We start from the raw sequence: 26,166 nt of genomic DNA, 5'->3' as shown, positions 1-26,166 counted from the left end.
GGTCTCTGACTTCTTCATCATCAGGACTAAAATTATGTTACTATTTTCAATCTATGATCATATTAATATGTGACAGAAAGAAATAATTTACTTTTTGTCAGATATTGGTATCACTTAGCTTTTCCCAAAACGTGCAATGGACAAAGATGAACTTGCATTATTCCAGAAGAAAGTTCATAATAGAAATGTCATAAATGCATGAATCACTGTAATTTGCTGTTTGCTGATTGATGGTCTGCCCCCTCCCATTCTTCCCAAGTTGGCAGGGTGGGGTAAAAAAGGGACTGAAAGGTTTTGAGGGTCCAAGTTTGACTTCACATAATCTGCTGCAAAATGATATCAGAATAATGATTTACTATAGACATTGCAGAAAAAATGTAAGAAGTGTTTTTTTTGTGTGAAAATTGATTTTGGCCTTGAACCTTTTGGGTATTCTTCCATGTCAAAAGTGATTCATCTGCTCGACCCACAGATTGATCTCTAGATCTGTGGCGTTGTGTAAGCAGATTTGCAACAACAAAATAACTTTATATCAGATAACTTTATTGCACAACAATTGTACAGTGTACAAAGTATGGCATCTACTAACTTAAGCAAGTACGTGTCAACTACATTTTCATAAGGCTAACCTAATACAAAAATGGGTGGCTAGTATGAGATAGGTCTCAACTTATACAATCGTTGGAGGAGTTTATAATATCCATACAGTCTTTAATATATATCCCTATGTATACATGTAGCATGTAGGGGTTGTCACAAGTCAATATGTATTTGAATTTTCTTTCCATGTTCATTGTGACAGTGTACATTATTAGGATTTTCTTCATAATTGCTACAAGGGTGCTCAAAGTTTTTGTCTCGATGCCACAAAATTTTTTCTATGGGATTTAATCTACGGAAAAATTTTGTGCATTATTGTAGAACTGTGAATTTGACTTGACCGTGTAAACTGTAAATTTGGCACAACAATACATGCTATTCTGTGTATCTTTTAGTAATCAACAAACTGCATTTAGCCCTTCTTTGTGTGAATATGCAACACATGTACATTTGTAATACTCTATAGATCATAATGATTGTTATTGTCATTGAGAAATGTATTTGTCATATTTTTATAAGTGCGAATGTGTTTCAGGTTTGCCTTCCTGCTTTCGTTCCAAGTTTTGTTCAATAATGCGATAATGCGGTCATTAAGAAAGAAAATATTCCCTGAAAAAAAAGAAGAGGAAGCAGTGGCAGATGCCATTGAAAAACCGGTGGCATCAAGAACCATCTATCGAGAGATACCCGACTACCTCAAGGAGCAGGAACGAAACACAAGGTAATGACAACCACATTGACCTCTGAATCAACCACAGAGTATATATATATCATGGGTGTTCAAACCCCAGGCAACATTTGACTGTGTTGTCCTTTGCCATTTGACTGTGTTGCAACATTTGACTGTGTTGACCTTTGCCAAGAAGGTTATGTTTCAGTAGCATGCGTGTGTGTGTTGTATGCATGGATGTGGTTTAGCACAATAACTCAAGAAGGTATGGATGAAACGTCATGAAATTTGGTAGGTCTTGATGAGATGCCTTGGTACTGCAGCAGAATTTCCGATTTTGATATCTCACGATCCAGACATGCGAATTTTGAATGGTAGATACATGTACATGTACATGTACATATAACGTTACACATGTTGCTCTTGTGCTTTGGAAGATTTAATATTAGTTTGGCCCCCTAGCAGCTTGTTCTGGAACTGCAGTGGCAATTGATTAAAAAATTTTGGAGGAAGGATAAGTCATAACTCATAGAAAGGCTGAAATTTGCTCGGGAGAAAATGCAGCAAATGGCTTCACCACATCCCCCGCACCTGTTCTAATGCTGCTCTACTCTTGTTTTTTTGTCATTGTTTAATAGAATAGCCTCCGTGTTTGGTATGGAGATCATCAGAGGAGATGAGGAGGGTGAAATGAAGATGAAGATGGTTCACGTTGCCAAGGCTGCACAGCAGGCTGAAACAGATGATGAGACGGAAGAAGAGCATGAAGAGGAGACAGAAGAAGAGGAAACAGCTGAGAAAGAAGAAGTAATACAATTGGAATTTTTTAGAGCCCAAGATGCTGAAACTATAGACTTATTGTATTTTCATCTGTATTTTCATTCTTGAGCTATGATATTGACAGATAAAGATCACAACGATTAAAGCTGCACAGCTGTGTACTTCACTTCAGTGTAGCGCCTTACACCCAAGCGTAATGGCTCACGAAACTTACGGCAGGTTTTTGGTCATTTTACTGGTGGAACATTGTATCGCAATTATTATAGTGTTTAACACAGGTCGATCTGAGAAGAGAGTTTAGAAATTATAATACACAAATTATGACCATAACAATCTACAACTGTTTTTCTGTCCCAAACATGTCCTCTTTTTACGATTACGCGACTTGCTCGAAAGCGGCTGTTTGAAAAGCAAAACCTGGATTTTGACACGCTCGTCAACCCCCGAACAAGCAAATTCAAACAGATTTTTCACCTGTCTGTTGTCGGAGTGTACAAACTAAAACAAACTTTGTTAGATTACCGATATTAACACAAAAACGTGGTTATTTTTAGGCACGTGCTCCCATGCATAACCCCGCAACAAGGATTCTTCAAACTGCATGTAGTACAGAATTAGGGGTAGGTCGGAATTAGCCCCCCCCCTTTCACATGTTTGTAATTCAAACAATGAATTATACACTTAAACCACTGTCTTGATAGATGGAGAAACTAAAACAACTCTGAAGAGAACAGCCTTCTGTCAACTATTGGGGCATTTTGGAGTTGATTCAGAGGCTGAAAGTTTTTTTTTCAAATCAGAACAAAATGAAGTGGGTGAATCTGTGAACCAACAAATCAAATTAGTGTGGCCTAATCATGCAAATAATGACTAGATTTGCCTAATTAATGTAAAAATGCTATTATTCCTTAGTTGTAAATGATGGGAATTTATACATAACTTGTAAGTTAGTTAAAGGCTAACATAATTACAATACATTATATTACGTGGGGCATTTGCATAATTCAAGATGAAATGTTGAAATGAAACCTTGCCAAAGGATAGGACTTTTACCTTTATAATGTAATTTGAGTCAAGAACATCATAAATTGAATAGATAATGCTGATTATAACATTTTTCCGTAATCAGTTAGACAAATCCAAAAACAAACATTTACACACAAAAGCTCTAAATTTTTCATGTGTTCTCGGAATTCTTGTTTTTCTAGAAATACAATATTGTAATTACTTGATCTGTTGACTTTCAGATTCCCACAGAAAAGGGAGCTGAAGCAGCTGAAGGTGCTGATGAGGAGTAAGTTTCATTTATCACTCAATCTGTTGTACCAGACAGGCCACCAAATAGATTGGATATTTAACAAGGATAATATTATTCAATAATTTTTTAAGAATCTCATTGGATTAACTGGCAGCAGAAATTAAGAACTGGATGAATGACTTGCAAGATTCAATTAATGTTCCCAAATGTCGGAAGAGTATAGTTTTTGGTCCAAAAGTTCATTGAATAATACCTATCACATTTGACTATTTTCATGGACCAGTGTCCAGTGTTTCATTGGTGTCATATGGTCTTTGACGATGGACAACCAGAGAGAACATCATTACATTTTGTTTATTACAAATGTATGTTTTCAGAGGCATTCGTGTACTGTGTGTGTGTGTGTGTGTGTGTCTGTGTGTGTGTCTGTGGATATGATAACTTGAGAAGGTTTAAATGGATTGTCTTGATACTTGGTAGGTGGGTAGGTCTTGATGAGACCTGGAAATGATCACGGCAGATATTGGGCCCCCTAGCGGCAACTTAAGGTACTGCAGCTGAACTTCTGGTTTTGATGACCTAGACATGCCAGGGTGATGAAATTTGGATGATTGGTAGCTCCTGTGCTGGGGAAGAAGTGACTTGAGTTTGGGCTCCCTGGCGGCTTGCCCTGGAACTGCAATGGCATTTGTTTAATAATATTCAAAACAGGACAACTCAAGAACCGGTTGACGGATCATCATGATTTTTGGTGTGTCGGTATGATGATGCTTGACATAATTATTCGACAATTATGCAAGTATGGATGTACTTGGCTTAATTTATGAAATTCTATAAATCAGTTGCATTAAATGATAGGATTATTCCATCTTGTGGCATACATGTATGTAAACAAGAGAAACACAAGCAGATATTGAATAAATGTAAATTTAGACTTAATTTGCATAATGAAAAAAATGTAAGTCAGCAATAGCAGAAGGTGAACATCATTGAACATAATTTAGTCAGATAAGGACCTCATTTGCATAATTTATTTACGCCAGAATGGCATTCTTTGTTAAGATTTTGTCTTTTGATGAAGAATATGATCAACTGATATAATTCATGGAAATGGGGATCCTATTTGCATAATCAGGGGGATTAATCTATAATTTGTCAGTCAAAGATAAACATCATTTGGCGAAGGTATGAGGTCATGGAACTCTGGTATTTATATGTTTATGAAGTACCCCAAAAAGTGAATCTCTCGTAAAAGTTCAGCAGACTGTAAGCCCCCAGGCATAGTAATATATACATGTACATTGTATTGACACAGGATAGCTCTGCATGGGAGAATGCTTTTTGTTATAGGTGCTGTCTGCTGCGGGCCTTTAGTATGGACCCCTTTTATAAATTAAAGCAGATATTAAGAGACGTATACATTTATCACCTGAACAATGACAGGGAGGTTCTGGAAGATGAGGTGTTTGAAGAATCTCCTGAGGAGGAGCAGCCACAGAAGAAGCGCAGGAAGAAGGTGGAAGAGGAGGAGAAGCCTCCAGAGAACAAGTTCTCTGTGCTGGTGGAACAGATCATGAGTGTGTTTGCTCGCAACTTCTACAACATGAAACACTTGGCTCTCATGGTGACCTTCTGTGTCAACTTCATCTTGCTCTTCTATAAGGTAAGACATCAACTTGAACCATACTTACAAATAGGAAGTTTTAACACGGAAACATTGAGTACTGTCCTTTCGTAGTACATGTATGCAGAGGGAGGTATGATATAAAAGTCACATTGTTGACATCTTATCCAGATCTCCAGTATGGATGATGACAATGGTGAGGAGAACGGCAACGGTGATGAGGATGGGGACTTTGAGAATGGAGATGAGGAAGACGAAGACTTTGAGTCAGTTATTATAGAGGAAGGGTTGGAGTTCCTGGAGCCTGTATTACAACTGCTGAGCATCATACACACCATGGTCGCTATCTCCATCGTCATCTCTTACTATCACCTCAAGGTAATCACAGCAGAGCAGACAATTCTAAATCTGTCTTTTGAAATGGCTGTTTACTAATAAATGTTTTGCAAATAGATATTACGTATGAAGTTGTAGATGGATGTATTTTTATGACATTTGGTACGTAGGTAATGTCACGCCTTTTTGTTCCTTTTTGCGCCTTTTTGCATTTTCTGTACATTGCTTGAGATGTGGCCCTTCATGTGGCTTAGCCACCTACTGATTTTTAGTATGTTGTTAGCGTAAGTGACATAATTAATTGACGCATATACAAGGGAATTCTACATATCCATTGTGTTCCATGATAGGACAATATATATTTTGTATTTGACATGTAACTGAGAAAGATATGAATTATGCAGGTAAGGTCCTAATTTGCATAATCAATGACAGAATACTATTATTAATAGTATCAGTCTATAGTGGTAAATGACAGAAATGTGAAGTTGATCTAAACCATTCTCTTCAGATGTTGACACCTCTCATAACTTGTGCGATTGTGACATCTGGTGATTTCTCTGGCGTACAAGTACGTAGTCTAGCAGGTGCCACTCTGTGCATCCAGATCGTCTTGTGCAGGGTGTGTACTAAATGAAACAGGAAGTTTGCAATGACAAGTGAGTGTTCAGCACAGACAGTGAGGAAGCATAAATGGCAGGAATTAAAGACTTGCAGCATTTATAAGTTTAGTGAAAGTGAGCATCGTTAAGCACGAACTCGCTCACACTCACTATCCAGGATGTGATTATTCTGCTGCTGTTGTACCTGTCGCAGGTGTCAGTAGCAGTTGGCTAGTAGTACAGGACTTATTTGCATAATCAGGTCCTCATTGTCATTGAACAATATGATTCATGAAAATGCAATCTTATTAGCATAGTCAATGGCAAACGTTCATGATTCATTGGTCATATTAACTACTTTATCATTTGGTAAAGGTATGATGTCATTGAACTCCTATTGATTGTATGTATGCATGATTTTCGTGTCAGATTCCTCTTGTGATCTTCAAGAGAGAGAAGGAAGTTGCCCGTGACCTGGAGTTCGAAGGCAAGTGGATTGTGGAGCAGCCGTCTGAGGATGACTTCAAGGGACAATGGGATAGATTAGTCTTACCAACATCGTAAGTATGACGAGATGGAGGGGGCTTACAAGTCGGGTAGGGCTAGATGAAACGAAATCAACTTGTAGATGACTAGTTTAGGACACCTTACAAACAGTACATTGAGTCATGAAAGTTCCTCTGTGTTTGTAGTAATCGTAGTAAAATCATTGAACTTTATTCCAACACACAGTTTACAGAGAGATCAAGTTTTCAGCCACCACTGTCGCCTTCATCGGGATAATTAATGACCAATCACTTCACAACGTGATCTTGCGAGAATTACAGTTTACAAACACGTGACCTTATTCTTAAAAAGTATTTCGTGTGAATAAGGTCACGTGTTTGTAAACCGTAATTCTCGCGAGATCACGTTGTGAAGTGATTGGTCATTAATTATCCTGACAAAGGCGACAGTGGTTGCTGAAAATTTGATCCCTGTACAATTGTGTGTTGGAATAAAGTTCAACCATTTACTAGGATTCGTCCAGTTATCGACAAAGTGTTACGCACAAACCAAAATGGCTTCCGTCAAGGTAGATCAACTACTTCTCACATTCTCGCGCTCAGATGCATTGTAGAAGAGTTGAGAGACTTTGACCAAGAGGCAGTACTTGTGTTTATTGACTTCCGCAAGGCATTTGATTTGATAAATCGCCACAAAATGTTTCAAATTTTGGATTGGAGGGCCTGAAACTTGTTTTAGCAATGAACAACAGGCAGTTCTGGCGATCAAACTTCGTCTGCTCCACCTCTACGGATGATGATGATAATGATGATGATGATGAGACACTTAATTGTTGTTCTATAGGTCGTTTCCAAACTTCTACTTCGACAAGTTTGTCAAGAGAAGGGTGAGTGTTCTATATACTATATATTCTATATCAGGCATCTGAAATTTCCACCCCATGTAATCATCTAGTACATGTAATAGTAGTATGTCTTAGGGCTGTTTCCGGTTTGTTACCGAGTAGTCACAAAGTCAATATAACAGGCTGGTAAACATTTCAAACAATAAATTTCTGAATGCATTGATGAATGAATAAATAAGCTGCAAGGGGTAGGAAGACAAAAACTTCATTCCTGTGCTTGTGCTAGAAGTATGAACATTTGGGTAATTCATGTAGTGAATGGTAAATGCCATCCTTTTTGAAATCATGATAAAAGTGAATTTTGTTTAGTGTTATGATTGTAATACTTCAGTTTATGTAACAAGTCATCTTCACTATGTATCCAATATCTCATGGCCAGCTAGAATACTTGTGAATGTACCAAATTTAATGTACTCACCAAAAGAGATTGATTTTATCAAACAAGTAAACAATTTGAATGTACCCTGTTGTAATATGAGGGATTTGTACTAATGTGACTGAAGTACAAAATGTATAAATTAAGATTAGAATTAGGACAACATTTTTATGACTAATGTGCAAATGTCATTACTGTAACATCTTTATATTGAATACGGAAGCTGTATACTATAACTTACACAGTAAAAACACATGTTGCCCCAAAATATGCAAATACATGTAGAGACAACGCTGGTGTTTTTAGCACCAATTTGTTGTTTCATAATTGTTACATTCAGTCAATTATGTGTCCTTTCCCACAGACCAGAGAGAAGTACTCAGAGACACATGACTTTGAAAGGATGACAGCACTTCTTGGCATGGAAGATGGAGTCAGTGGGGAAACTAAGGAAAGCCCTTCATCGCTGTTTTCTATGTAGGTTCTCTTACAAAATACAAATGAATAACGAATGGAAACAAGATGACACAGTCATAATTGCAAGATATGTAAAAACCTGGGTGACAATTGCAACACATTTTTTGTTTTATCATGAATTTTTTTCATCACTTTTTCCTGCTATTTTTAGGCTTTTAAAACATCAGCATTCATCTGTTCATTTGAACATTTCACTCTGTTCTTATTCTAGTTGTCTTTATGCGAAAAACTAAAAATGTATAATTATTAGATTTTTTGGATTGGATTAAGTATTTTATAGAAATGACACTGAAATATTTGAAGGTTATTGAAATCGTGTATATGTTAAAATGTTATTGATTGTTCAGGCTGAAAAACGTGGACTGGAGGTACCAGCTGTGGAAGATGGGTGTGACTCTGACTGACCAAGACTTCCTGTACCAGCTTGGTTTCCTCTTGTTCTCTATGCTGGGGCATGTCAACTACTTCTTCTTTGCTGCTCATCTGGTAGATGTTATCATGGGCTACAAGACTCTCCGGGTTATTCTTCAGGCTATCACCCACAATGGCAAGCAGGTATGGACTTCAGCTTAGTCTTCACAAATTACCCATATCAGCAATCCTGCAATCCTTTGAAGCCTTCAGTCCATGTTTCAGGACGGAACATTCATGAGAACTTTATTATTCATTGAGCAACCCGATTTACGGCAGTAATTAAGCCAACAGAGAGGACTGCAATGCATGGTATAGTAATTCAATACTACTACCGTGCTGTCAAAACCAAGATTATAGCCTCCTTGGTCAAAACCAGCTGTGCGCAAAAATTACATTTTGGGCCAGCTACTTTTGTGTGGAAGGAGGAGTGCACTCCTGAGTTGACCGGATCTATTACAGCCTGACCTATTCAAACTAAAGGTGCTACTGTATTAGCAGAAAAGCTGTGTGTAGTTTGAAAACAAAAACCTGACAGGTGTTATTTTGTTCTGTACTGTAGTGTCTCACTCACTCTCTCTCTCCCACTGTAGTGTACTGTTACAATAACTCATATATTTCATGGAGGTATGAGATCCCCGAATTCTTGTTTAATAATCAATTTGGTCTAGAGTACAAAAGAATCTCTGTACTCTTTTCTTATAGTTATACTACGGAACACCCTGACAGGGTTTTCCCCAGATTGTACTGACGCGCTGTCACCCGTGTTAGGCCCCCCTACATTATTTGATTTTGGAGTGTTTAACTGAAAAAAAACTTTTACAAGAAATTCTGCTTACTGTATTTTGATGAAAGTGTCACAACAGTGTCGCATGATGTAATAAAGGAAAGAATCAGAACAGGGCGACGACTGCTTTTTGTTAATTTATTTCTAAAACGAATACAAGACTTGTTTCTTGTTACACTGCATTCTTTTATTCAATTTGTGTTCTAACATTAATTTTGTATTTCTACAGTTAGTATATTCCAAATCTAGGCATCTTGTTTTTTCGGCCCTTCATGTTTTTTTTTGCGCTTTCACATTAAATTTAAGGTCTCCAGTGGACGTCATCCATAGCAATTACTAGTACTTGGTGTGGCCGTAGGAAATAACCTGACACATGTCCAACCTATCCTCCCCTTGCTGCCGTTATAGTACAGTCCCTCAATGTAACAATATTTGATCCCATCCATTATGGGTTCCCCTCCATGGCCAGCTGTCAGTTGTCTCCAAGCAGAGGTTGGTGGGGGACAATTGTTGTTTCTAAACACAAAAGGTCTGGTACAGTGACAAGGGGACCCCACACGAGGCTCGTTAACGAACTTAACCTTGGTCAACAGTAACCTGCCTACCAAAGATTATAAACCTCAATTTACATATACAAAAGTTATTCTGCTAACAAGCCACAAAACACAAAAGGTGCACTAACGTAACGTACGGACCCCCCACAAAACCCAAACTTGCACTTGACTTCGGCCTCAACAACGGTAATCTGCCTTCCAAAAATCATGGATGTCGAATCATGCCTTCAAGAGTTATTCTGCTAAATCTGCTGTCACCCACAATACGGCGAGACAATTCCATAGTCTTTCTGACGAAGACAATAAAACAAACTGCATCATCCTAATAACTAGCCATACATGTAACTAGTGATAACCAGCCAACGACCGAAAATCAAATAAATCTGTCAAGAAGTAATTGAGTGAACCTTCACTAGATTGATATCATGTAAATTTTACAGCTTTTCTGTCACTGTGCATTGCATAATCAGTAACTTGAAACATGGCATAACAATTTTTCCCCAAATACCATGAAGTTTACATTATCAAGACCATGTATTGCTGTATACAACACTGTCCACCACTTGACCCTCTTGTCTGCCTGGCTGTATTCAGCTGTTGCTCACCTGCGGCATGATGGCCATTGTGTGCTACCTGTACACTGTGCTGGCCTTCAACTTCTTCCGCAAGTTCTATGACAAGGGTGAAGAGGACGAACCAGATTTGAAGTGTGAAAGCATGTGGACGGTAATGTGGATTTTGGAAATCTTCGTTTTTGAAATTATGCGCTTGTTGACTTTTCTTTACACATTGTTCTGTTACCTCACTGCCTATGTCTAAGTATCACTGCCTCACAATAGAGTGATGTCTCTCTCTCCCCAGTGCTTCATGTTCCACATGTACGTTGGAGTCCGAGCTGGTGGTGGCATAGGTAGGTATGCTGTGTGGGGAATTGATTTAATAGCTGTGTACGTTAACATATTCTTTAATGGTTTTAACGTAAACAGGTAGATCGCAAGTAACACAAGATACATGTATGTGTCTACCGTACATACATGTAGAAGTCGGCAGTAAACAGATGCTCTGCCCTGATAAGTAAGGACTAGAATAAAGATGTGGACAGTAAATAAATATATTATTCATTTTATAATTCACCCCAGTTGAAGCTTATTACAATTTACAATTCATTTTTGTTTGTTTCGTGGGCAAAATTCTTGCAATATGGGACCGCCAGATGTAAATGACTCACAATTGTCACTGAAGGTACAGAAAGCCAACAGATGATATGCTTAATGAATTGCCACAAATAGCATGGAATACATGGGAATGGGAATGAGTGTCGAGCTGAACAGCTACTTAATGCAACTCGGAATATATATATATATATATGTGTGTGTGGGTGTGTGTGTGTGTGTGTGTGTGTGTATGTGTATAACGTTATATATATGTGTGTTTGTGTGTGTGTGTGTGTGTGTGTGTGTATAACGTTATATATATGTGTGTGTGTGTGTGTTTGTGTATGTGTGTGTATAACTGATTGTACTTATTCATTCCAGCAAAATTACTTGAAAACATATTGTCTGAACTCTGCCTGCAGGTGACGAGTTAGTGGAGCCAGATGGGGATGAATACGAATACTACCGTATGATCTTTGACTTCACCTTCTTCTTCCTGATTGTCATCATCCTGCTGGCCATTGTCCAGGGTTTCATCATTGATGCTTTTGGTGAACTGAGAGACCAGGCCAACTCTGTGGAGGAAACATTAGAGGTGGGACACTCTAACTGTGCTTCAAAAGTTAACAAAAACAAGAGGTCCATGACCTCATACCTTTGCCAAATGTTCTACTGTCTTAGACTTTAAGACAGACTATCAAAACATTAGCACTTGAGGGGGTTCAAGTTGCGAAAATCGTTGGGGGTTGGTGGAAAAAGCAGTCCAGTCTGATTTGGGGGTGGAAAACGCAGTCCAGTCGTTTCTGCATGTAGTAGCGCCCCCTTGCGAAATTAGATGAAAGTGCGAGCAGTCTGACGTGTTACCACATGACATGGCATGAACTGCAGGAACTAGCTTTACTCATTTACATAACAGTGACAGTTTTTGTCATGGTTAACTGTTTTTTCCAGTTCCTTCACGTGTGATTAGTGTGGTCCAGCAGTCCAGTCCAGTTCTCTCAGTTCATTTTGTGACAACTGAATAAGAGTGACAGATGTCACTCGAAACGTCCAAAAGTAATCTCCATAATTTATCTAGCTGATGACTGATATTGTTATGTGTACATGTAAATGTGTAACTACATATTACCGTTGTGCACATATTAGAGTGTACAAGAATTAAAGAGTTTACATAACATAAATAAGTACATATTAGAGCTAACATTCTTCACATTCTTCCCTTCACAGAGCAAATGTTTCATCTGTGGCATAGATGCAGAGTACTTCAACGAGTTACCAAGAGGATTTGAGATACACACGGAAAAGGAGCACAACTTTGCAAATTATATGTGAGTTCAGAATGATTCACAACTTGTTCCAAATGTATTTCCATTTGTCCTCTCCTGTAATCTCTTCCTAGCAATTATCTTGTTCAAGAAATTGGCATCATACAGGAGAATCATTGTGCTACATGTGTAAATGGATATACATTTTTTGGCGACGCCTCAGGGGGGAGCCTAATGGTACAGTATTGTGTGCAGTTTGCAAGAATTCTAGGAATTGCACAGGCATTTTTTTCCACAGGAATGGAATGTCTACAGGCATGTCTGGGATTTTGCTGACACACATCTATGCCCACATTCCTATGTAGTGAAATTCCAGGAAACCCTTGGGACATTGTGGAAATTGTACAGATTCACAACTGAGCAGACACATGCTGATTTACATCCCTGTCCACTCCCATGCAACATTATCTAGCTCATATAGCTATAGCTCCCATGATGTTAATGAAGTAAGCAGTAAGTGAGTTTTCTGAATTAGTGTAGAACATCTTCCCCTACGTATCATCGACAGTCTTCAACTCTGCTGCATTTGAACAGGTACTATATCTTTCTCTCTATAATAATTGAGAAGTTTATTGCAAATTCATGCCCGGAGGTTAATTGCCAGTTACAAACATAAAAGAACATTGAAGAACAGTATATAAAATAACTAAAATCCACATAATGAAAGGTAGTTGTCTAAAATTATAGCTACGTCTAAGTCTAAAACTATGTCTGAAGGGTTTGACTTCTCTTTTATAACTGTAGAAGACACGTGTAACGTTATATCTGTAAGTCTCCTTCTCAGCATTTCCCCAACATGTTCAGGGTCACAATGTGAGTTATCAGAATGCCACAAAGAGGAGTATCCATTATGATCTAATACCGGTATGTCTTTAACACGTTGCAATAAAGTTTGTCTACGGGTATTTGTAGGCTTGCTGTAAGAGAGAGCATCCGTTTGAAGGGAGTGTGAGGTTGTGTCCATTTGGACCAAGCATAACCAGAATTTAACTACTAGTATATCTATATACAAATATCTGTATCTAAAGGAAGTCTACCTAATTCTGCTCTACAGGCGACATTGCTTACTATTTCTAAATACACCAAGAACATTTTTACAGAATTGGTTGTGTACATTTTCGATAGGTGAGGTCTCATATGTAGTTTAATATGATATTTCTTGTGGACATCAGATATTGTAAGATTATGACTATTTGCTTTTTGAGGATTCCCCCTGCACCGCCGTCACTCAACATTTACGGTTCAGAACTTGAAAGTGTGGCAGTTGCATGTCTCCTGGGAGTCTGGCTCCAGGCTAACCTGAAGTGGGAAACAAACGTAACCAAGATGCTCAACAAAGCAAACGGCCGGCTGTTTCTATTAAGGAGACTGAAACACTTCAACCTCCCTGTGAATGACTTACTGCAGGTCTACAAGTCATACGTGAGACCTGTAGTAGAGTACTGTGCCCCGGTATGGCACCCAGGACTCACTAGTTCCCAGTCAGCTCGCTTGGAGAGGATACAGAAGAGGGCACTGCGCACCATCCTGAGGGGTCAGTACGTGGACTACAACTCAGCCTTGCACACTACAGGCCTACAGTCACTCAGCAGCCGACGCACGGACTTATGCCGGAAATTTGCTTCTAAGATCAACCCTGACCTCCTCCCACCGAGAGGAAGCGAGGAGCATGGCAGGAACACTCGAAATGCTAACAAACTGAGAACTGTGAAGTGTAGGACAAATAGATACCAAAACTCTACCATACCATACCTAATCCGACTGTTAAACGAATGAATAGCAATATTATTTTCAACACAACCCTTCAGAGAACTTGAAGAAGGAAAAAATTGTGACTTATGTGATGAAAGAGTTAGGCCCGCATGTATGTCGTACTGTTCGCGAAAAATATCTATGTGTATTATATATCTATTATTTTAATCATCTTTTAATCATCTGTAACGGAGACATGAATGTTTAAGCCATGACAGAACTGATTTTAAATAGGTAAATTTAATTATCGTTTTTATATTACAACTGAATGACACTTTTAAAGTACTTGTAATGGAATCTGCAATTCAGCCAGAAGGCTGCGAGAGTTTCTTTTCTAATAAACCATTCATTCATTGACGTTCAACTTGATAGGTTGTTAACGTTAGGTAAGCATAACCAAATCCCTCGACTAGATCAATTTTGTTATAGGACAATTATTCCCCGGGTAATCATTCTCAATGGCAGATTATTTCCTGTACATTTAATAGTCCTTTATAACAGACTTACGTTTCACCTAAAATTAAAATCACACAAATCTATCACAGTTCCAACAACAGAGGAAGATTTTTACTTTTTACGATCGACACAGGTGTCCTATAGGGTTCTTTTTATTCATAAATACATTGGATGTTGTATTACCTTCTAAGGATTGCCAGGCCGTAAGAAGCACGTGGAAGGTCCCCATTTGGACAACCACACAGAACTGAAAACTAGCCCTTGTAGTGGTGAAACAGACCGCCGTGTTTCCCTGATGGGGTCGGAAAACACCTCTAAACTGACCCGCTGAGACTGGTTACCAGGCTTGTAAACTCTGAACTCATGATCAGGCCGCGAATCTGTACCGGCCTCCCTGTGATGACTGCCTCAAACCAAGCCAAAGTGATCTCTCTTTCCAGCCCCACAATCAGTCTGCTTTCCTCACATACCTACAATCATACCCACATTCCTTTCCCACATGCCTTTCAAGTGTATGTCCTACATTCTGACATTCTGGTCCACATTCCAGGATTCCCCACATGCCTTTCAAGTGTATGTCCTACATTCTGGACCACTTTCCTACGAAGTGAAATTCCAGGAAACCCTAATGACATTGTGGAAATTGAACAGATTCACAACTGAGCAGACACATGCTGATTCACATTCCTGTTCATGCCCCGGGCCCCGGAGGCTAATTGCCAGTTACAAACATAAAAGAAGAGCAGTATATAAAATAACTGAAATCTACAAATGAAAGGTATTTGTCTAGAATTATAGCTATGTCTAAAACTATGTCTGAAGGGTTTGACTTCTCTCTTGTAAACTGAAGAAGACATGTGTATATCTGTAAGTCAGAGTCCTTCTCAGCATTTCCCCCAACATGTTCAGGGTCACAATGTTGATTCGGAATGCCACAAAGAGGAGTATCCATTGTGATCTACATTGTAATACCGGTATGTCTTTAACACGTTGCAATAAATTTAGTCTACGGGTATTTGTTGGAAGACTTTGCTGTAAGAGGAGAGCATCCATTTGAAGGGAGTGTGAGGTTGTGCCCATTTGGACCAAGCATCTACCTAATTCTGCTCTACAGGCGACATTGCTACTATTTCTAAATAGATATAATAAGAATTCTAGGAATTGTACAGGCATTTTTGTCCACAGGCATGCGGAATGTCCACAGGCATGCGGAATGTCCACAGGCATTTCTCTGACCCACATCTATGCCCACATACCTGGAACCCTGAAGACCTGTCTGCCCCAGATGGTCCTACTTTCTGTGACCCCGGGGCTCGTTCACTATGCGCTCAGGGGAGGAGTGTACTATATCTGTCTAGACTTAACCAAAGTCCAAGTACCAAGTCTTCCTCAAAATCATGAAATGATGGCAGTGCCATTCAAACAATAACCCTAACAGCAACCACCGTCGCCATGGCAATGTATGTTTTCATTGCTAGTCTTGTTAGTTTGTCATACTGTCTCCTGAAACCTGGAAGAACAAGATTTATAACTCGTGTTCCACAAGCTCATACTTTCACTAAATTATGCTAAAGAAGGCTATTATTATAATAGCATTTCCTCATAAATATTCAAATCAGGTCTTTGTTTACATAACTACTGTAATACATGTATCTAGCTGTCGATGTTCCTCTCCGTCTCAATTACTTGTCACCAGTTTGAATAGTCCTATCATGGAACACAACAGATTTAGAGAATTTATCATCAATTAATTAAAATAGATCCTGATTTGCATGCCTAAATTTCATCTAATTACATGTATATCAAGCTTCTTCTTCTTTCGGTTGAGGTGACCACCTTCAACATTTTAGCTTCATACCAGAATTCATGACGATCCATCAACTGGTTCTTGGGTTATACTCCTTCAAATATTTTTCAACAAATGCCCTTGCGGGTCCAGAACAAGCTGCTTAGGGGACCAAACTTACAGAAGTGACATTTGCAAGCCCAAGGGCATCCACTCCTTAAAAATCATGAACCTGTCAGTTCCCCAAAATTCAAAGCTCATTTGCAGTACCACAGGTACCTGAGAGGAGGCCTATTATCGAACTTGACTGTCCTCTTCGCGACCCATACTTATCCACTAAATATCCACAAAGGACTATGGCAAACACGGATGGCCTGCCTCAGTTCTAAGCACTGAATGTGGCGATGATGATGATGATGATGATGAAATATCATGCAAGGCTCCTTGAGTTATGTTGCACATACATGTACACAAACCCAGATACGTACACAGTCCTCAGTAGTACCTTAGGAAAATGACATTTTCGAACTTGATCTTTGTTTCAAGTGCTGCTCACCTGCCAAATGTGATTAAGATCAATTCACAACTTCTTAAGTTATGATGTACACATACAAGCACACAACACCTCACCCCTGACCAGTGCACGTTTAGAGAAGAGTGGTCATGCTGTGGTCAAGTACTTAATCCAGTACAACCAAGGAGGTCCATATCATAGAGTCTCTCTTCATAAACTGCAGATTCTTTGTTGAAATGGATGGCAACCATAGCAGGTGGAGAGTGCAGAAGAATGGCTTACCTCAGGGCTCATTATTAGCCCCAATGCTCTTCAACATCAATACCAAAAACCAGCTGACCTTCAACAACATCCAGAGGTTCATCTGTGTGGATGGTCTCTGCCTTGCAACCAGGCAAAAAACTTCGGAAGACATTCAGAATCGTCTTGAAGATGCCCTGGAGTCTTTGTCCTGGGTACTACAGATCTTAGTTCCTGAATGCTAACCCTAGAGGAAAACCCTGGTCTGTGCATTACATGTAAACAACCACATAGCAACAAGGAAACTCATAACCATGTGGGAGGGGAAAGAACTTGACCCTGTCCTTCAGAGGGCATGTCACCAAGCTTGGGAAGAAGATGTCTGACCGCAACAATCTTCTCTACAACATTGTTAACTTTAGCTGGGGAGTGGACCCCAACACCCTCAAGCAGACTGCACCGTAGCATGTTGAGGACAAAAGATACAGAAACAGGAAGTTCTGCTGCAGTACCAAGGTCAGCCACAGGAGACTCATATTTGACCTTGACCTTTGTCTTCCTAAGACTTACCAACATACCAACTATCTTCACAATTCAAAAAGGCGTTCTGAAGTTATGCTGAACACAATGTTGCGGAGTCACTGACAGACACAAGATTCTGTGCGAACAAGTATGAAAGGGTTGCTGGTGTAACGGACTATGTACTATGCATGATGTACATAATGACTAATAAACTGGCGGATGTACCAATCACCAAGTATCTACATGTAATACCAGCCCAGAAAAGAACAACAAACAGTCTTCAAATATCAGAATTATCAACCAAGAATTGAGGTGTTCAAACACTAGTATTTTCCAAGAACTATGATCGTAGAGTGGAACTTATTGCCAACAAGCACAGTTAGGGCATCATCATTAGAAAGCTTTAAACAACTCCTGCAATTAAATGTGCAAAGATTGGGTGCAACTGTAACAGGTTGTTTAATGTAATAAAGCTAGTTGCCACCGCACTGCCAGCGAGGCTGGTGTGTTACGCCAAAGGGCAGTTATATAGGCTAGACCGATACATCCACAGCTTCTTGAGTTATGTTGTATACGTACATACATACATACATACATACATACATAGAGACAGCCTGCTACAGTACGTGAGAAAGTGGCATGTGAACCATTTTCAAACTTCCTTGACCTTTGTTTCTACAACTGCTACTCACCTACCAAATATCAGTAAGATCCATTCACAGCTTCCTGAGTTATATTTTTACACCTTCCTCAAAAACAGGACAGCACCCAATGCATCTTCAAGAACACGATTCATGTGGAAGTTTTTTTTTGTTTCATGCTTTGAAAGATGGCAACCTACACCTCCTGATAGAACAAAAATGATTTATTGTTTGTCATACCATACGCTGTGTGTTTTTGTAACCTTTGTAATCAATTATTTTCTTAAAAACTTAAATGTCCTATTTAAGTTGAAACTAACATACATGCATTCATGCACTCTGTAGGTTCTTCTTGATGCACTTGATACAGAAAGATTCCACGGATTACACAGGACAGGTGAGTGCCTTAAACTGTCTTATACATACACGTAGACTTAGTTGCATGTAAAAGCAGACAACTGTGCTAAAGCATTCCCTATTCATTTTATTGAAGACAGCTTTGTCCATAGAAAGCTGTAATGTTACTGTAACAGTCTTCCCAGAATTCTGTACAATGCATCTATGCATCTACGTCAGTAAATAATATTTTCGAATGAGGTATATTGTAATGAGACTCCATACCTTCGTTAGATGATGTTAACCTTTATGACTGACGAATTATGTGTTCATTTATTATGCAAATAAGCTCATTTGCTTACAAATTATAGTCAGATGGTAGCATTTTCTCATAAATCATGCAAATGAGGTCCTGATTTCGATTAATTACTTTTAACCTCCAAATGTCACAAGTATAAAATTCTGAGTAGTTACCACGATGAAATTATAAAAGTAGTTTCTCGTTAATAATGCACATTAGGGCTTCATTTACGTAATTGATATATGATTTTCCTCTCCTTCTCAATTGCATATGTCACATAAGTTTTCATACTGGTCTTTTGGAACGCAGCAGCTTTATATCACATCATTGATTGTGCAAATTAGATCCTGGTTTGCATATCGTCTGATTATGTCAAGCATCACTCAAGCTACTTACATAGTATAAACCACCTGTTCTTCAGTTATCCTCGTTTTAAACAAGCTGTTTACCATCATGTCGAGAACATGAGATATCAAAACCAGACGTTCTGCTGCCATAAGAAGCCGCTAGTGGCTCAAAATCTAATCATAAAATCATGAATATAGAATACAACACGGTTTATTCCGTATCACCTGAGGTCCTAAACTGAGACCGAAAGTGATGTGGAATACACTGTGTTGTATATCATGTCATATCCATCCAAGAAAACTCGCCTTTTAATGCAAGATGTGCCAATGTTTGTGTCCCTAAACAAATTGAAATACAACAATGTCCAAATTCGGTATTCGAATTTTCGGAAGCGGTGCATGTGGCTCAGGGGAAATGCATTTGAATTATTCTATGGAACATTTGGAAGCACGTGTGATAATCAAATAGAACCCCAGGCTGTGTCGTAAGTATCACACTTGCCGGAACACCCAAAGGCCATATCAAACATTATCGCGGCCCAGGTATGATATATAGATCCATCCATGACTTCCATGATATACTGTTCACAAACATAAAGTGTCCATAGGCAACAGTTCTCAGTGAAGTTTTATATTTTGTAAATACATGTACATAAGATCAACAACACGACAATCTAAACAGATGAACAAAGTCGTCATCTTTGATAACATTATCTTTCAAAGTTTCATTTGCTACATATTATTTATTTGACAAGGTAATAAAAATTTCTAGTAGATGCAAACCATAAGTCACAATTCCAACAGATACTCGCAAACGATTATACACAACAACCACCTAATCACCTAATTCCCAATCACAGAGAAATACAACGGAGAGAACCATAACTTTAAGCTGCGAACACGTTTCAAAACGGCCTACAATACCTTACAACGGGTGATCCAACAGTTGTTTCTAATCGACGACCCACCGTAGCTTGAGAAAAACACTTTAAATGTAGGGGTGTTTCTGAAATATTACATTGATCACGAAAACAGCTAACATATAATGGTAAAAATAAAAATCACGAGCATGCCTGCAGACGACGTATAAAATTACAAGCCTTGTGTTTTAGCTGCGAACGCAAAAAAAAACGACTAACCACAATACTCCTGCAGGAGGGATACCTCCTTCACGGAGTAAAAATTGATACACAGACAGACGCATCAAATCGCAAAATCATAACCTTCTTTGCGAAAGTGATTATTATAAGGAAGTGCAAGTTGTGTGTATTATATGGTGTTTGTGTATTTGCAGGAGTCCTATGTGTGGCAGATGTATCAGGAGAGAAACTGGGACTTCTTTCCAGTGGGAGAATGCTTCCGTAAGCAGTATGAGAATGAGCTGAAGGAGTAGAGGAATAAGATCGAGAATCATCAGGACCACTGTAGTAGGTAGGGGCATGGGGTGGTCAACACCAACAGACTAGTCATGTACACTTATGTCTTCAACAGAAGAGGAGCTGAGTCTTGAGTTTGCCAGGCAGCCATTATTACCCTATTCCTCTACTTTACAAGGCAGGGTGTTGTTAGGAAGATAATGATGTTTACAGCTAGTAAGCTACAGCTATATAGGAAGATATATCTCAAGGCTCTTGTGGCAGTTGAGAGAGATGTAACAGCTGATAACAGCTGACAGGAATCATTATCTGTCTAGTTCTTACCAGAAGAATGAAAAGGCCCATATCAAGTGATGAGTACACTATATACATGTACATGTATGTATCATCATATAGTTACAGGTCAACTGAAAAACTGGAAAAAGTGGTATGAATTCATAGACTCGAAGAGGACTTATGTTTGAAGAAATTATAAATTTTAACAAATGAAAAAGTAATAAACATAGAAAAACATTAGGCCTTTCTGAAGCAGTGACTTGTCAATACAAATATACCAAAACAACATCACTGTAGGCTGCCAAAATAGACTGTAGTAGGACATGTAGATATGCTGCCGCTGAAAACTCGTAATTTTGAATAATGTACAAGATTTATTTATTTGCATGAATGTTTGTTATTTTGACTGTTGCAAAAAGTTGTAGGTGAAATGTAGACAACTGCTCCATTAACCCACCTTTTTGATGTTAGGATGATGGGGCTGTAAAGGTTTTGTAATTAAACTTATTATACTCATGAAATAAACCAAATGTACATGATGTATGTTGACCAGTTTGTACCCACTCTAGCATCATAGTTTTATCATACAGAAATTTAGAAGGCTAGAATAGACCCTTCAGTCTAAGAACGATGTTGTAGGTGTAGAACAGAAGTGGTATTTTATTCGTAAACCAATTTTTAAATGTTAATGCTTGTTTGTGTCTTTTCTGGATAATTTTCTATAATCTCAAACTATGTAGTCTGTTGCTGTCAATTTTAACAATTTCAATGCAAATGTACATGGCGCAGAATCCTGTCAACTCATTTTCAATTCTAACTTTGAAGATTACGACATGTAGATATCACAAGCAAATAAAAATAAAAGATTGGATGGTGAAATGCTGCCGTTGAAGACTTTGGAAGAGCAGTTGTATTGTAATGACAAGGGAAGCCAAAGTTTTAGATATGCAAAAGAATGCAGATAGATAAATAACTCGCACCTGTCACTGTTTGAGGTTTATTTTGTATAAGATCTGAGATTGTGCTGAGGTGATGTGATGACTAGGGAAGAAGCTTGAAGCAATCCTTTAGTCTACATCTCATCATCCCAACCGTATCACTTGAATGTGAGCTGCAACTTGGAATGAAATAAAGGAGAAGTGTGTTCTGATGTGTGCTATAATTGATAACAAATAAATGGTTTCCTTGTCAACCAGAAAGAATACAGTTGCCTCTTACTGTTAAGCATCTGGCAGCGGCACGGTTTGACACGAGTGACACAGATGGTATGATGATGACTGGTTTATTATTCACATAACATAAACATACAAGTTAAAAGTCTGTGGCAGCCTAAATGGCTGAATTGTAGACTTTTTACAATTTAAAATCTTGAAGAATATTATCAATTCAGACTTCAATACAAACACTACATATACATAGGAAATACAATATCAACAGTACGAAAAGTCTGTTCGGCCATTATAACATCCAGTATGTTACAAAACGTATCGTTCAGCAACTTGTCATATAGTATATCGAGCTCTTAGTGAATCGAACAGTTCTGGGTCTGAGAGTTTGTAGCTGTTTACTCGACTTTTCAAAGATGTAGACTTGGCCTACGATACTGTGCGCGGCCGACATAAGCACCAGAAGCCTAGTGCCGAAATGATTTGAGAACTCGGCTCCCAGCGCCAAGAGTCCCCGAGCACTGGAACCGTCTAGATAGGTTATTCCCTGAAAACTAAATGGTATACAACATAACTTTTACCAAAAGTGTTTATGACAGAATATTAGGGTGTACTAAATCTTATGTTGCCCATAGCAACACCGGTGACGTCATAAAATGACGTGGTGCATATTTAAGGTATCCGCCATCTTGGATCATTAATCTTGAATTTTCAAAAATAGTTGGGTTTTTTTCAGGATAAAGCCTAAAATACATTGTAAACAGACTAAAGACGTTCATATGAAACTTTTTTGTAAAAAGAAATTGAAGTATTGATTAAATTTTTTAAGGAAAATAACCTGTATATACCTGTTCTAATGATATGTTCCGCCATCTTGGATTTTGGCCAATGACGTCGTCAAATAAGCACAAATTGTGCATTTTTAATGATAAGATTTACATAAAAGTACACACACACACACATACAGATACACACACAGACACACACACAGACGCTCAAGAGTATGTGGTATTATAGGAGGTAGGTACGTTAGAACATCTAATTTCACCAGGAAAAGACCTAGGAAGGACAGACTGCGTGGCTGGATGGCGTTCAGCACCAAGGACAGGGACGTTTATTGTTGACGAGGCACACACTCATTTTTCTAACGAAGTACATGTAGTCGCTCTTAAGTCATGTCATATAGCCTCTACCAGACTTCTTGAGGCGGTTATCTCCGTACTTGGCCAATTTCTGCTCTTTCCAGCCGCCTCCCGAAGCCTGGTAGAGGCTAAGTATCATAGGCGGTAGGTACGTAAGAACATCAAATAGTAAGAGGAAAATACATCGGACTTGCTGAAAGGGTATGTACGTGTATGGATGGCACCAAGGGCAGGAACGGGTATTGTTGAAGTGGCACAAAAAAGTGCCTTTTTTGTGTGCATGAATGCCCCAAAGTTGCTCAAAGCTAACTTCACCCAAGAAAAAGATGCTTCCCAACCATACACAATCAGACGCACAACCCGCAGCAGTCTCTCCACTGGAAAACATGCCCTCACTGTGCCGGTATCTAGAACTCAAGCCACCGGCAGAACCTTCATACAGACTACAGGTTACATCTGGAACAGTCTTCCAGACAACGTGGTCGACCGGATCACTGACAACAACCTCTAGTTATTCAAAACAAGAGTACACCGGTGTCTTCTTACCACCACCAGGACATCTGCATGTAGCTAGAACTTTGCTGTAAACCAATGATTAGCCAGGAGTGTTACAATCCAGGCTATTGTTTACATTAGCACATGATAGATAGAAATACAAATTTATGCCGGATGAGACTGCCGACCCGACCGCTAGGCTCATACAGTATTTCGTAAAAGCGCGGGTAATTCCTTATTTGGAACGCATGAGGGGCTCCGAGCCCCGAGAAACTGACCAATCAGAGTTCTTAAATTCCATGTGCTCGCAGATCACTTTTCACTACTCTCAGAACAACAGCGGAGGACATGGAGGGTGACATTTCAAGTTCCCCTCTCCGTTACTTGTGAGGAATATTCGCGAGAATTTAATGCGAATTTTGGTGGGACACCAGGTCTGTGCCAGACCCCCGAAATTCCGATTCCTCCTGGAAGGAGATTGCTTTACCTTTTGCGGTAAGTCTGTCATAGTTAGCCTGGTTACCAAACATATTATAGCTCCCGTAGGACTCGGGAGCTATGATAGGTTTGGTAACCAGGCTATGTCATGGTCCAATCTTATGCTATCTTGAAAACATGGCGGAGAGTGAGGGTGCCCCGGGAGGACCCTTGACAGCTTTGGTCATACTGACCACTATATTGCTTGCAGATTAGATGTACATGTACTTTTGAAAAATCACACTGAACGGCATATAGTTAAACCTCCTGTTACATATCCCTACATAGAGTGGGAAGGGGGCGTTTCCGGTTACATAATATCTGAAACACTTGTAACTTGCATAGCTCTCGATTAGGGATGAGATACCTGATTATCAACCACTGCTTCATATATACCTGTCCAGTAACAATCTAACTTGGAAAACCCTGACTCGAAGTAATATATTGTTTATTGATGCTATTTAGCAGTCCTCCCCAGACTTGACCGGGTTGCGTTATTATCGCCTAGCGGGCTCGTTTGGTGGGTTCTTTCGTCGCGATAGCTCCTTTGGTGGTGGAAAAATCCTGATTGACATTATGCTAGATATCGTACAATCTATAGGAAAGTTGTAACATTGACATACTACTTTTACGCTAACAACCTTTTCATGACACGTGCATATCGGTTGTCATGGTAACCATCATGCCAGTTAACGAACATTGTGAACCATACACAATTTCCTACAGCTGTCTACCAATTTGGATTAAGTCTATGTCAGTATTAAAATACCTTATATTCCCGCCAAACAGCTGAACAGTGTCGGTATATTATTTGTTTCCATTTCTTATGAAGGCGTCGGACAACGAGATAGGCATAAATTACTTTTCGTGAAACGAAATACAAATTTATGCCGGATGAGACTGCCGACCCGACCGCTAGGCTCATACAGTATTTCGTAGAAGCGCAGGTAATTATGTTTATCGAAGGAAAACATATTGTTTTTACTCTATTTCTTCTTCTTCTTCTCCAAACACCTAAAATCGTCGATATTTTCGTAATATTATGAAAGAATAAAATTCAGCATACTGTTAGGTTGGTACATCAGACACTGAACCGCGGTCATTTTAGCCAACAAGGATGTAAAAAAATGATTTTATTTAAAAAAAAAATGGGTGAAAAAAGTTGCATGTTAAGCCAAAAATCAAACAAAAAGAACGCGTTTGGAACAATAGAACAACATTTCGAATTCCTGTTCGAAAACCGCGGGTCAATGACCCCAGCGCTACGGAACACCGGAGATTTCCAAATATGGGCATCCGCCCTGGTATGACGCGAAAAAAGATCGGTGGACAAGTGTCAGTGGTAAGTTTTCCTTTTCCGTTGTAAAATACGGCCATATGAATATCAGTCTCGAGTAGAGAATATTGCATTGGGATTTGGGGTTCAATATCCACAAGTAGGACTACAGATTTCCACAGGACGCCGGCGACTTTGTGTAACTTTTTGCATGTCACCGCCGGCTCAAATTAAAAAAAAAGCACTTATAATTTACCAGCTCCTGACTTGATAGAATCTCGTATGTAACATATAGAGATTTTAGGCTTGTTGCCGTTTTGAAAATAAAGTAAACAGAATTGTCCTCATCCGTAACTATTGTCGACTTTGTAATGTAGGTGCGGGGCCGGAGGAGGGGGGACGTTTGTTTACGTTTATGACTCATGATATAACATGAATATAACATTACATTTTGTCGTTTTGTCAGAAAGTTTCAATCTTTTTTCGGGATAATACAGTACAGTTCATGGGATAAGCATCAAATCGGGATTCATCGGGATATCCCGCGGGATTTTTCGGGAACCATGTTGACTAAGATTTTTACAGACAGACGGTGCAGCGCATGTTTGTTTCCAATGCATGATGATAACGGTAGCACGAATAGTGTTTTAATCAAACATTTTTTTTATATCGAAAAATCTAGTGATAACAAAACGATA

At 39.0% G+C, this 26,166-nt stretch overlaps 1 protein-coding gene across 1 annotated transcript in view; it reads left to right on the top strand.

The window, feature by feature from the left end:
- LOC109464113 (ryanodine receptor 3-like) overlaps positions 1-22,062 on the top strand; it is a 206,779-nt gene extending 184,717 nt beyond the window's left edge. Inside the window, 15 exon segments of the mRNA XM_019761046.1 lie at positions 1,136-1,321; positions 1,909-2,077; positions 3,298-3,344; positions 4,752-4,971; positions 5,104-5,310; positions 6,300-6,430; positions 7,221-7,263; positions 8,022-8,134; positions 8,482-8,689; positions 10,481-10,612; positions 10,748-10,796; positions 11,463-11,635; positions 12,268-12,368; positions 18,622-18,673; positions 20,555-22,062. Of these exon segments, the coding sequence (XP_019616605.1) occupies positions 1,136-1,321; positions 1,909-2,077; positions 3,298-3,344; positions 4,752-4,971; positions 5,104-5,310; positions 6,300-6,430; positions 7,221-7,263; positions 8,022-8,134; positions 8,482-8,689; positions 10,481-10,612; positions 10,748-10,796; positions 11,463-11,635; positions 12,268-12,368; positions 18,622-18,673; positions 20,555-20,653 (1,930 nt within the window). The 3' untranslated portion in view covers positions 20,654-22,062.
- Positions 22,063-26,166: the final 4,104 nt, after the last annotated feature.

The sequence above is a fragment of the Branchiostoma belcheri genome, unplaced genomic scaffold (assembly GCF_001625305.1).
Source record: "Branchiostoma belcheri isolate BF01 breed outbred unplaced genomic scaffold, Haploidv18h27 scaffold132, whole genome shotgun sequence".
NCBI lineage: Eukaryota > Metazoa > Chordata > Leptocardii > Amphioxiformes > Branchiostomatidae > Branchiostoma > Branchiostoma belcheri.
This window is presented reverse-complemented; position numbering and strand designations above follow the sequence as displayed.